The 12,521-nt window shown below is 32.6% G+C and overlaps 1 protein-coding gene across 2 annotated transcripts in view; it reads right to left on the bottom strand.

Moving 5' to 3' along the window:
- Positions 1–752: 752 nt before the first annotated feature.
- Lac (septate junction protein lachesin) overlaps positions 753–12,521 on the bottom strand; it is a 37,051-nt gene continuing 25,282 nt past the window's right edge. For both annotated transcript variants that reach the window (XM_089086343.1, XM_089086279.1), the window contains exons 6-7: positions 10,927–11,058; positions 753–3,469 (exon numbers count right to left, since the gene is read on the bottom strand). In XM_089086343.1, the coding sequence (XP_088942469.1) occupies positions 10,934–11,058 (125 nt within the window). In that variant the 3' untranslated portion in view covers positions 753–3,469; positions 10,927–10,933. The remainder of the gene's footprint in view (positions 3,470–10,926; positions 11,059–12,521) is intronic.

Below are 12,521 nucleotides of genomic sequence, written 5' to 3'. Positions count from 1 at the left end.
TTTCATTCACCCTATTATTGAAAATAGTTACCTACCAATGAAGCATTTGTAAAATTTGCTATAGCTAATGACCTCTCATTAGAAAAGATATGTAAAATAAACACTAAAAATTTCTTTTTCGATTTGATTATAATTTAAAGTTCCTTTAAACATATTGTGTGCAATAACCCGGGTCGTACCCAGGATTTTTCTTCGGGGGTTGGGATGATTACACAAAAAATCTCCTCCCGGCTTGTTTTAGTTGTGTTTTTGCTACTTTTGTACGACTTTGATAAAAATCCTGGATACGGCCATGACTATAGCTCTGGAATTTCGGTTTATAGGCAAAAAATGAATTTCTTAATTTATCAGACACTAGTTTTTTTCAGTATACACATTCAAAATTAAGAACAATATTTGTAAAAATTTAACTTTATAATTTACAATAATGGCCTAAGATGCCTTTGCAAATTGCTTTGGGAAATAAAATCTAAGCTATCTAGTCAAAACAAGCCCCTTAATAGATTGAAACTACGAAACAGTATTTTGATTTTGGACGGCCATAATGCATAGTCTAAATACGTTCATATTATTTTGATGTCAAAAGCCCCGTTTTCCAACTGTTTAGTAATTAAAGTATTTCAACATTAAGTTTTCTAACTTTAAAGTAATTAAAATTATGGCTCTAAAACGTGTAGACTTCAAAAGGCCGAGGAATATTTGTTAAATATTTTCCAGAAGAATTGTCTAAGGGTAGTATTTGTTTGACTGAACGTATATCCAACAATGACCTATACGAAAAAAGTGGTTCTATCCTACTTTCTAGAACCATAGTGAAAGAAAGGTTGAGATGGCTAGGACTCGTTTTGTGGATGAAGGATGGCAGACTGCCAACTATCTGGGGCCAAACAGATAGCCCCGAATGCGGTACGAAGAAGTCATAAGGAAGGATTGAAAGGAAATTGAAACTTTTTGGGAGAAGGTGAGAGTGGATTTGTGAATATATTGGGGCGGAGCAGGAGCGGGCGCATAGACGTTGTTCTCAGGGGGCTTGGTGTTGCAGTGAGTTGTTAGTGGTTTATGTTATTGAGAAAAAAAGATAGAATATATTCTAGAAAACTGAGTTCTTCTAAAGATCTTGGGACAGGTAGGCAAACAGGATTTTATTCAAGGGGGGGGGCTGAATCAAAACAAGAAAAACTTGAAATTGGATACAAACAATTATGGAGAAACTGAAAGTTCTTAATATCTAGAGAACTAAATAAAATAGTCAAAATTAATATTTTATATGGATTAAACATAATCCATTTATGAATTGATTACTTAAAACATAGTAATAGATTAATTTCACTGAAATGAGCATAAAAATTTATAATCTTGTGCATAATCTTTTGAAGTAGTTACTAGAATAGTGCAATTTATCCCTTCTCCTAAACACTATAATGACAGAATTCTTACTTGAAAACGTTCAAAAAATTTATAACAGAAAAAATTGATTTGTAAATATTATTTTTCAAAGCAAAATTTACTTTTTGTATACATTTTCAGTATATTTTTAAATATTTGAAGTCAAATAGATCGGCGTCCCAACATGAATATTTTTCCCAAAAACCCTCATAATTTCAAATTTATTTTATTTTAGCGATACAATTTTTATTTTATTTTATCAAGCAAGCCAAAGAAATAACATTGGATAGGTAATAGAGGATAGGTGAAAAAAGATGAAACCAGTAAATTAACTTGTAGAGTTTCAAAGGGGTAGGTTGTTCATCTCAATTTTATAAAGAACCAAAGAACAACTTTTGAACCCCATAGCCAAAATGTTCCATCAACCCCTATCCAGCAGCAACACTCGCGCAAGTAAGTTTAGCTAAGTAAGTTTGCAAAAACCGTTATTGTCTCTGGGTGCTGAGAACCCTGAAAAATAAAATTGAAATCTGACTGTTTGAATTGGTGAAGTGGAAGCTGTATTAACAAGTTAGGCTCAAAGCCTCATAGAATCAAAGATCTCATAGAATCTTTGAAACTAACCAAAAATATTCTTAGCTTATCCTGATAATAAACATACCAAGAATATCATATTTTTCAAACAACGATTTGCAGCTAATAAATCTTTGGAGCATAATAAGAAAAGAATAATCGCAATAGGTTAAGCAAGGCCGCACCCAGGGGGTTTAGAGGGTTTAACCCCCCTCCCCTCGAAATAGTTGTTCACCTCATAAAAACATAAGAAAAATGGATACAAACAAATTTGTCATGCACATTTTTAAATTTATTTTTTTGTGCCCCCCCCCCCCAAAAAAAAGAATCCTGGATATGGTCCATAAAATAAGAGATTTGGGACACAATTCAATAACTGACATTATTTACTGAACTCGAAATATAACAATCTCTCTGTTATGGTTCATAAAATGAAAATCCGCTTTCACAAATAATCATTTCCCTCGAAACTTCAATAGCAATTTGCACTTTTGTTGAAAAAAGAAATTAAATAAATAAAAATATTCATAAAAGAAAAAAGATAACATTTGTAAAAGAGCTATTCTAATACACTATTGAACAATTATCAGAATAGAAAAGAAGCCTTTTGAAACTGGGCTTACAACAACCATAACGGAAAACATAAGCCGCCATTATGGTAAAAATTACAAGGGGGAAAATTCGCATATCCACAGAAATCGACTTTACCCTCTAAATTAGACTTTTGCCACGCAACTTCATAGGGTAGGAATGATAAGATCCCTTTCTACCTAAATCTAGATTTTTTTTTCTTTAACAAACTGTGACATTTCTTTGTATATTTCACGCACAAACATACCTGAGAATTATTTTCGAGGGGGGGGGGGAGACCCAAATTTGAAGAAAAAACTTTTTTTCGAAGTTGCTTTTGTTAATTTTGGTTTTCGCTTTGGATTTTCAATAGTCATTATTATTATTGAAACTTTTATTTCGAATTGAAAAATTTACATTTTTATCTCATGGGGTTAGTATTTGCTTGCGACTCTTCAATGAACATAAACCAATTTTTTAGCTCGTTTAGTTTGACTCAAGTTTTTTTATGATAAGCCTCTTGGGGGAAGGGAGGAGGGGGAGGGGGGCAAATGCTATCTGGAAATCTGCCTATTTTTAAGATCTGTTACACAATCCCGTAAAGATTCAAAATACTCATTAGTTTATATTCTGTATTTTGACAACCCCCCTCAAGTAAATTCTTGCTTCAAATGATCGTCTAAGCTCGATCTATAGAAAAACAGAAATAATAAAACCTTGATGATTTTGTTTAAATGAAATACCCATAATTTTAAAATACAGTATATAAACAAACGTGGTATACATAAAAAAAGTTAATGTCACACAAGGTACGAAAATGGACGGAGTAAGTATAAAGATAAACAAAGAACAATAAAAGATTTGGAACACAGGCAGTAGGCACTATTCGAAAGCGGGACAAGCAATATTCCTGGATACCTGAGGTTCGGGTATGGAATGTCTGAAATAAAGAAATGTCAATTATTATTCAATTGAAATTTCAATTACAATACTGCTGAACAGTGGCATGTCAAGAAAATTACTTTGGTAAGTTTTTGAGGTTCCTGACCCCATATCTCAAAAAAGTCAAGAACAGTAAATTAATTTTTTTAATGATTTCTAAATGAGAAAAAATTGAAAACAACCGATGAAAGAATATTACAACAATGCGAAAAACAAGACGAAAAATTAAATCTAAGAAAATAAAATTGTGGAAAGAAAATGGAAAGGAAAATTATAATGAAAATAGAGGGGAAAACAATTAAGAAAAGAATGTAACAACAATGCAAAAACTAAGGCGAAAAATCAAACTGTAGGAAAAAAACTGCGGAAAGCAAATGGAATTGGAAAAAATGATGAAAATAGTGAGAAATGAAAACAGTGGCACGTCAAAAATTATTTTTATACATTTTCGAGGTTCCTGAATCCCCCCCCTTCTATAAAAAAAAAATCCAGAAAAGAGAATGAATTTTTCTTGAGTTCTAAACTAAAAAAATCTGACAACAGTTGAGAAAAGAATCTAATAGTAATCCAAAAAAAAGAAATAAATAAAAAAAAAACACGGAAATCAAAAGGAATGGGAAACAATAATGAAAATAATAAGTAAAACTTCTGTTAGAAAAATAACTTGACAGATAGTAACTGGGGAGAAATGTAGGAATCAAAGCTAAAAATCGTAAAAGAAAAACGAGAAACTATGGAGGAGAGAAGGGACCACTGAATACACGAGTTTTCTACTTAGAAAACAAATAGGATAGACAGGAATATTCAAGATCTACGAAGGATAACGTGGAAAAACTCAATTACAAAATCAACTGGTAGGTTCAATCATATAGTTCAATTGGTAGGATTTAAAAGTAAAAACCTAATATAATGTTGTTTTTTTTGGCAGCAGAGGATTTTAGCAACTCTACAGAATAAAGCATGTTAATAAAATAAAACAGTACTATTAGATTCCTGAGTTTAAGCTCTTTCCGAACATCATATTCGCGTCAAATGGGTCAAAGACATAGCCCTAAGATATGAATGAAAATAATGAGCAATTTGTTTCAGAAAAGGAGAAATTCGAAAAAATATATCGACTATAAACTACCGAGACAAATTTAATGAATGAGGAAAAGAAAAAAAAATTATAGACAAAAATAAATTAAAGTTGCTAAAAAAAAAACAAAAAAAAAACATATTCGCTAAATACATCATCTATGAGCTCAGCTTATAGATGGTGTATTTAGTTTTTTTTTACAGCTAAATTGGATTATAAAGTTAAACATTAAAAGCCCTAATCTGAACAATAAAATTCATAAACTCTATCTCTAATTCCCTCTAATTATCTCTAATTCCCCTTGGTTCCAGATAATTTTATAAAGCCTCAAATGAGTGAACTTAGTTAAATGAAGCTTTGAAACAAATGTAGGTAGTTGTCTCTTATAGCGGCCACACTCAAGAAGCAAAGATAGGTTAATCATAATGAAATATACCAAAAGCTTGGTACACTCCCACCATGAAGTACCTCTTCGCACCACGCATGGTATCCTTCATGCCACGCTTGATGAACTTTTCTCCCCGCGTGCAAACTTTGACCCATGAATTACGCCACCTGGTGTTCACGATTTTTTTAAATTAGGCGACCCCTTGATCAAAACACGTGGCCTGAAATGTGCTTTTATTTTGAACGGTCATAGTGCTGTGTAATTTGTCAGGTAGAAATACTTTTTGGCGGAAAAGACTGGCTCGTGCCAGACACAATTTTTAAGCTTCGTAATAAATCATGTCCTAAATAAATAAGGTTAATTGAGACTAATATCTCTTTGATGGGATTAAATAAAAAAAAACTTGTGATAATAATAAATAAATTTTTAAAAATAATATTTATAATAATAAAAATTAATAATAATTAATTTTTTTTTAATAATAAAAAAAATGTGATTCGAATTTTGTTCGAAACACAAATCCCTGAATCACAAAGGCCAATAACTAGAATAGATAGCTCTTTTGAAAGTACTAAAATAAAAACTAGCGTAAAGAGCGGGGTATTGACTAGGTGGCGAACCCCCTCATATACGTAATAATTTCTGTTCGTTTTAAAGTTTAAATGTTGCTCCTTACTTTCAATTGATACAACTTGTTTTTTTTATTTAATTTCTGATCTTTTTTAAATAATGCTGGGAAATCCGGCGCCCCCTTCATAAAAATATCCCTTCCCCCAAGGAAATATCTTCCATGGAAGATCCTCCCACGGAACCCCCTCCTCCGAGCCCTCGCCCTACCAGAAAAAAATCCCTCCTGAAAAAGTCTGTATACTTCCCAATAACCAATGTTATATGTAAACAATGGGTAAAGTTCATAACTTGCAGCCCTTCCCCCGGGAACTGTGGGGGACTAAGTCTTCCTCAAAGACATATTTATTAGATTTTCAACTATGCTGAACAAAATGTATATCTCAAAATTTTGATTTGGTGACTTTGAGAAAAATTGAGCGTGGGAGTGTAAGTCTCTTATTTTCTAAGTAACGAACAATTCAGCAATTTGGACATTTCCAGCGAATTCTGATCAAAAAGTTCACTAGGAATCAATCTTTAAAGTTTTAAGTTTCTTAAATTCTGATTTGTGAGAAAGACTTTTTCATTGTGTGTTTTTATTTTCATTTTGCTCTCCTGTAAAATCATAAAAAGTGGACTTACGACCATTTTGCTTAACGCCACAGTGCACCTATTTTCAGTGCACCCCAAGCCAGGTCTTTTTCTTCCAATATAACTTGGTTTTCCAAAAGAACAGAACATCAACATCGACGAATTTGTTCATTTCCACCTAAGACGTTAGAATACTACAGACCCCAAATTAAAGCGCTATTTTAAGCAATCTCCATGTGTCTTTTCTTTGTGGGCAAAGTACACCTTGACCTTACAAGGGAAAATACTAAATATAGCCCATGGGAAATAAAATTGTAATTTTGAAAACCATGCTCACGAGAAATTTAAATCGTGCTGGGTTTTATAATAAAATTGTAACTACAGTTGGCGATAAGTAACAAAAGATCTTTGGCTGTGCGAGCGTTGAATTGTGTGATCACCTTGCCTATGCATTAAAAAAATGAAATGCATCTTAATGAAAATGGTGTTTAAGAACTTAGCGAAAGAAAGTCAGTATTTAGGACATAATTTGCAAGAAGCAATTTCGACGAGGTTTGCGCCTCGTCAATCTCAACCATGAGAATGGCGTTATTCAGCTTTGAAACTGCACCCCAACCAGATGAACCAAACGAACCAAAACCAAATCACTAACTATTATATAATATAACTATAACTATATAAACTATAGAACTATAGACAAGGGAAATATAACTATATACAAGGGCGTACCAAAATTTTTGTCTGAATCGTAAAAATGTAACACAAATTTATAGAAAAAGATTTTGATCCCTTTTCAAAAGTTTTTTGTGCCTCCCTCCCTCCCCCCCAAAAAAAAAACTGGCAATAACTAGCTAGCATAAATCAAACAAGGTAGAAAACTTCAAGATGCAATTAGAGCCACCTTTTGCAATGAAGCAGGAGCAGTTTCTGTTGCTGGAGGTTTACAAGGCAGCAGAAACTTTTCTCAAAATCACAGGGTCTCATATCTCACTTACTTTGAGTTCACCATGGCCCCTATTTAGACCGCAGTGTTTTTTGGCCATCTCTATTGATTCTCTGATCTTTCGTTTAGTATCTTGGGGAACACGAGCCAAGGGATTTGTTTGACCAATGAAGGTCTTATAATAATGGTCAAGATTTAGTGGGCCAGGGTAAAAAGAGTATATCATGATACTTAGATAATTTATGTAGGTTTCCTGTAAATACTTAAGGTCAAATCCATTCTCCCTTTTAGAGATGAGGATATTAAGACAGGGAACATTTTTATTTCGATCGGCCTAGATCTTGCTAAAATGCAACTTTTTTTGTTGCAAATACTCTGTTTTGATCTTGGATGGTAAGAAAATATTGTATCGATTTTACTAGCGTAAATCGAACATACATAAGCCTGACAACAATCATGTTCGTTTTCGATGGCAAGCAAAAATATGTTTAGTACATAGGCTATATTTTTCGAGAACATGTGGAATAAGACTGTAAACACAGTTGGAGTACGATAGGAATATAGCTTTGCCTGTGCGCGACCGCCCGTGCTGAATTGCATGATCGCCTTACTTTAGATTGTGATCAAAAACATTAGAATGCTAAAGACCCCTAAAAAGTTATTTTAAGCAATCTTTTTGCGTTTTTGTTTGTGAACAGAAAACACTTTAGGGGAGAAAAGCAGTAGAAAGAATACTATAGAAAGAACAGAACAATAGAATGAGTGTAACTACAATTCTGGAAAAAATTTTGCCTCTGGGAAATTTATATCATCTCATCGTAAATTTACCCATAGTTGGATTCCATTGTTTGCGACTTCAAGTTCTGAGAGATGTTAAAGAAAAGTTGAAGATCGGACATGCGAAAATTGTACCTAACCGTGGAAAATATTCACGCCGAGCTTTAGCTAAAATATATTCCACATATTGTGACCATTCTGTCTTTTTTTTTAAGTCGAATGTATTTGTTATTGAATAAGAATGATTTGCGTCAGATCCGTATCGCTTATTTTAGATATTGCAAATTTGTACTGTACCTTCCCATTTCATATCGTAATACACGTATCATTGAGAAGCATGGTGCTACCGACATTATACAATCGTTTGAATCGCTTAGAAATAATTTAAAAAGACATACCTTTGTGCCCCTAGGCCCAAATCATAATATTATCCGTGTGTTTTTGTCAGTGATCAAGGTTTAAGTTATCTTTGTCTCTGTGTATTTGATTTTTCTTCCTTTTTAGTGTAATTTAATCCACTTGTTTTGTATAAAAGTGGGTTATAAATAAATTATGATTATTATTGATTTAAGGTATTCGATATAAGGTATCAACTCTAACACCAAACGCCTAATTTATGTTGACTATAACACATTCTTGATTAGCGACAAATTAGCAGTCACTAGGACACCGAAACCTTGGACTTCTAATAGTCCTCAAATGATATACAATGCAAAATGTGAGGACACTGTTTTTATTGTATGAGATATTGTTGTATGAGATGTGTAAGAGATATTGTGTAAAATATTTAGAAAATTCGAAAAAACTGTATAGAGAGGACAGAGGAAGGAGAGGAGTCAAAAGAACGAACACACCAAGGGCCAGAAAAATAAGGAATACACAGGATAGGGACGTACGCAGGGAAAGGGGAATCGAAACTGCATCCTCTGCAAATCCAAAAAATTCCTGAATTTTTATTTCAAATTATCAAATATTTTTTTTCTAATATTGAGGCCACCGCCCCCCTCCAAAACAAAACACGTACGTGCATGACACTGCAAACGAGGCCCAAATAAGGTGGTTCAAAAGAGGCTGAAATATAAATAAAATTTATTTGTGACTTTAAAGGGAGTGTGACTTGAATTCCTGACGTGAGTCTGGAGAGTTTTAGGCTAAACAAATTCCCACATAACATCTGAAATTGAGACACTACGTCAGGTGGCAAACTCCTGGTGCCACTGTAAGATCCAAGTCAAGGAGACTTCAACTTAACCTTAATCTATTTGAGAGCTTTAAGGAATTGAAGGTACTATTTACCTCTCAGTTATTCTTCAACAAAAATCACATGTTAAGTCATTTAAAACTTGTCCTTTTTCAATTCATCAAAAGACACATACTAGTTTTTTGTCTTCTTTGTTGAAACGCTGGAAGACCTGTTTAATTGAGCATTAAAATTCAATAAGTATCAGAGAAGGAATGTATCAACAGAAGAAAAAAAAATGACAAAAGCAATGAGTCAGGTAGACCCTATTTTCTAATTATTGGCGACTATTTTTTATGGATTCATTAATCATCATTGGCTCTAATTAGTATTATGGTGTTTTCTAAGATTTCAAACACAAATAAGGACAATTGACAATTGCTTTGTTTTAGTTCAATAGGCAGTAATACCTATTGGTATCCAGCAGCGGTCAATCGGTTATTCTGAATATTTGATTATTTGTAAATTAATTAAAAACAAAAATGTATCTTTCCTACTAGTCTATTTATTTAAAACCAAGCATGCGAGTTACAATCTTTTTGTAATTAGTTGCTATTGGATTTTGTAATCTTTGAAGTATCAAGAGCAGTGAAATACAATCTGATCGTTTGAATAAGTGGGAACTTACACAACTGTATATATTTTTAAACTTAGAAAAAATTGGGAATAAAAGTTTGAATGAAAAAGACCTCTATATGCAGTTATATAGTTTTTAGCAGTAACGGGACCGAAATTAACAAAAAAAAGAAAACCAGGGGGGGGGATTGTTTGCTGAATCTCAAATATACAAATAAATCAGATTTTTTTTTAAAATTAATTTTACTAAAATTTTGATCCTAAAAATTTTGGTCCATAAAAAAGACAGAGCTCTTTAGAAGTTTTTTTTTAATTGAATTCTTTATATTAAAAAGAAAAACATAATCAAATATCTTTTCCAGCGTCTCTAGCGCTCAACGTCTCTACGTAATGATTTCTATATGTTATGGCGATCAACTCGAAAAAATGGAAGAAAAATGGGATAAAAAGAAAAACATTCCTAAGCGATAAAATCTTTTAATTTTTACTTTGATTAAGTTCGAAAAATTCTGAACGTTGGTTAGAATACACCGTAAAGTTTTACAAATTAGATGGGATTAATATGATATATACATATATATATATATATATATATATATATATATATATATATATATATATATATATATATATATATATATATATATATATATATATATATATATATATATATATATATATATATATATATATATATATATATATATATATATATATATATATATATATATATATATATATATATATATATATATATATATAGATAGGTATTAATATTAATATGAACTCATAGAAGCATTGTATAACTAATTAACAGTCTATAAAGATTGCACAAAAACTCTATGCCTAATGCTATTATTTATTAATTATGTATTTATTCATAATTTGCCATTTAATACAAATTAATATAATAACACTTATTTTCAGGTATCCACCGATTTTACGCCATTATGATAAATATTTTTTTAGAAGCCCCTCCTGTGCAGAGAAGAGGAGGATCATTCTAGATCTCGTTTAAGGTAAAAGGCTCCTAGAACTGACCATGGCTTTAATTACGACCAAGATTAAATAGCTGAAGCTGATTTGCAACAAAAATCAAGACATCCAGAAGCCAAAATAAACAATTCGCACTTAATACAATAAAATAAGGACAAACAGAATTAGTTTATAAATGCTATTATAAAAGAAAGACACTTCAGGGGAAAATGAGCTAAATAAATGCAAAAAAGAAGACAAACAAAAAGAAAACTTACTCATGCACTATCTTCTGACCATATTAATCATAACCAAAACTAATCCAATGAGAAAGGCCATATCATTTGAGCTGGCTCCACTAGAATAATTGACTTGGCCGCATGCTGGCGGGCAAATAGGGATAGAGGTCTCTAGAATACAAAAAAAAACAAAATTGAAAGCCATGCATCTTAGGTTAATACGAGTCTTGGGGTTCGATACCCGCCTCAGCAAGGTTGGGCCACAAGCTTGCTACTTGTCCCTGTAATAAAGACCCAGAAACTGAAACGTTGATTCGAAGCCCTATGCGCCAGCAATGGCTCCAGAGAATCTTTATCTTTTTTTTTTATCAATCTTAGGTACACATTGATTCTAACCGAAGGGGTGGACACGTAAGGGGAATGAGGGCGGGGGGGGGAGGGAGACCAGTAATTTGTTCCCTGGAAAGACCAACAATAGACTCTTTTAACACTTTTACCCATCCCTTACAAAAATCTTTCCAGGCTCCCATCCTCCAAAGGAATTTCTGCGGACACCTATGAACAAGGAAGAGAAACAAAAGCCGTAGAAACTTTAGAGTATTCGTTGATAGACAACTGCAATACAACATACTTGAATGGCAAAACCTCGGTATTACAGACATTTGACCCTTTGATTTCTTCTACGCCAAGTATTATTATTATTTCATTTATTTTATCTTTATCCTTTTTTATTCATCTAAGTTCACATTGATTCTAACTGAAGGGGTGGACATGCGAAAGGAATCTGGGGGGGGGGGGCAGATCGGTAGTTTATTCCCTAGGAAGACCACCAATGCACAAACTTCAGATTAGAAAATTTTTTGCGAATCGCGTGGAAATCAAACAGAGACCCTTTTAAAACATTAACCCCTTCCCTAGGAAATGTTTCCAGGCTCTAATACCCCAGAGAAATTTCTGCGAACACCAATGCACAAGGAAGAGAAACAAAAGCAATCATTGCAATATTTGCCTGAGCCAAAGCCTCAAATAATCAGACCCCTGAATTTCAAGGTCAATGAAAAGTCTAACTTCCATAGAATTTACAAAAATACACCTAAAACTTACTAAATAGACTACATAAAAAAAAAAGCTAAATGCGGGTTTACACTTTCTTTAATTTCCCTTTTTGTCCTTAAAGGGCAAAATTTGGTTATTACACACATTTGGCCCTTTGATTTCTTGTACGCCAGGTATTATTATTATTTTATTTATAATCCACTAATAACAAATATCTAAATAGCAGAGTAAATGATATAAAAACAGAAAGAAAAAAAGCACTAACTATGAAAAATATATACTTTCAAGACAATAGAACGGAGAAAGCTTATTTTTTCTAATATCCAAAAGCCTACTACTTTGCACGGCAGCTTTACTGAAAACATCAATCATCCCCTATTATACAGCATTAGGTGAGTGATTACGTTTTATACCAGAACCAACTGGACCCTGAGTCTGCTTTTCGACATAGGCAAGAAAGCAAAGGCCCTCCTAATGTCATAAAATTAAAAATTTATATCCCTAAATTTTTACGTACAGAACTCGCCTTTTTTTTACATAATTACCAACGTATGTTACAAAAAAAGCAAATAAAACAA

Source organism: Artemia sp. Qi Xiang Cuo, chromosome 1, assembly GCF_049724085.1.
Source record: "Artemia sp. Qi Xiang Cuo chromosome 1, ASM4972408v1, whole genome shotgun sequence".
Lineage (NCBI taxonomy): Eukaryota > Metazoa > Arthropoda > Branchiopoda > Anostraca > Artemiidae > Artemia > Artemia sp. Qi Xiang Cuo.
Note: the sequence above shows the minus strand (reverse complement) of the source record. Positions and strands in the feature narration are given on the sequence as shown.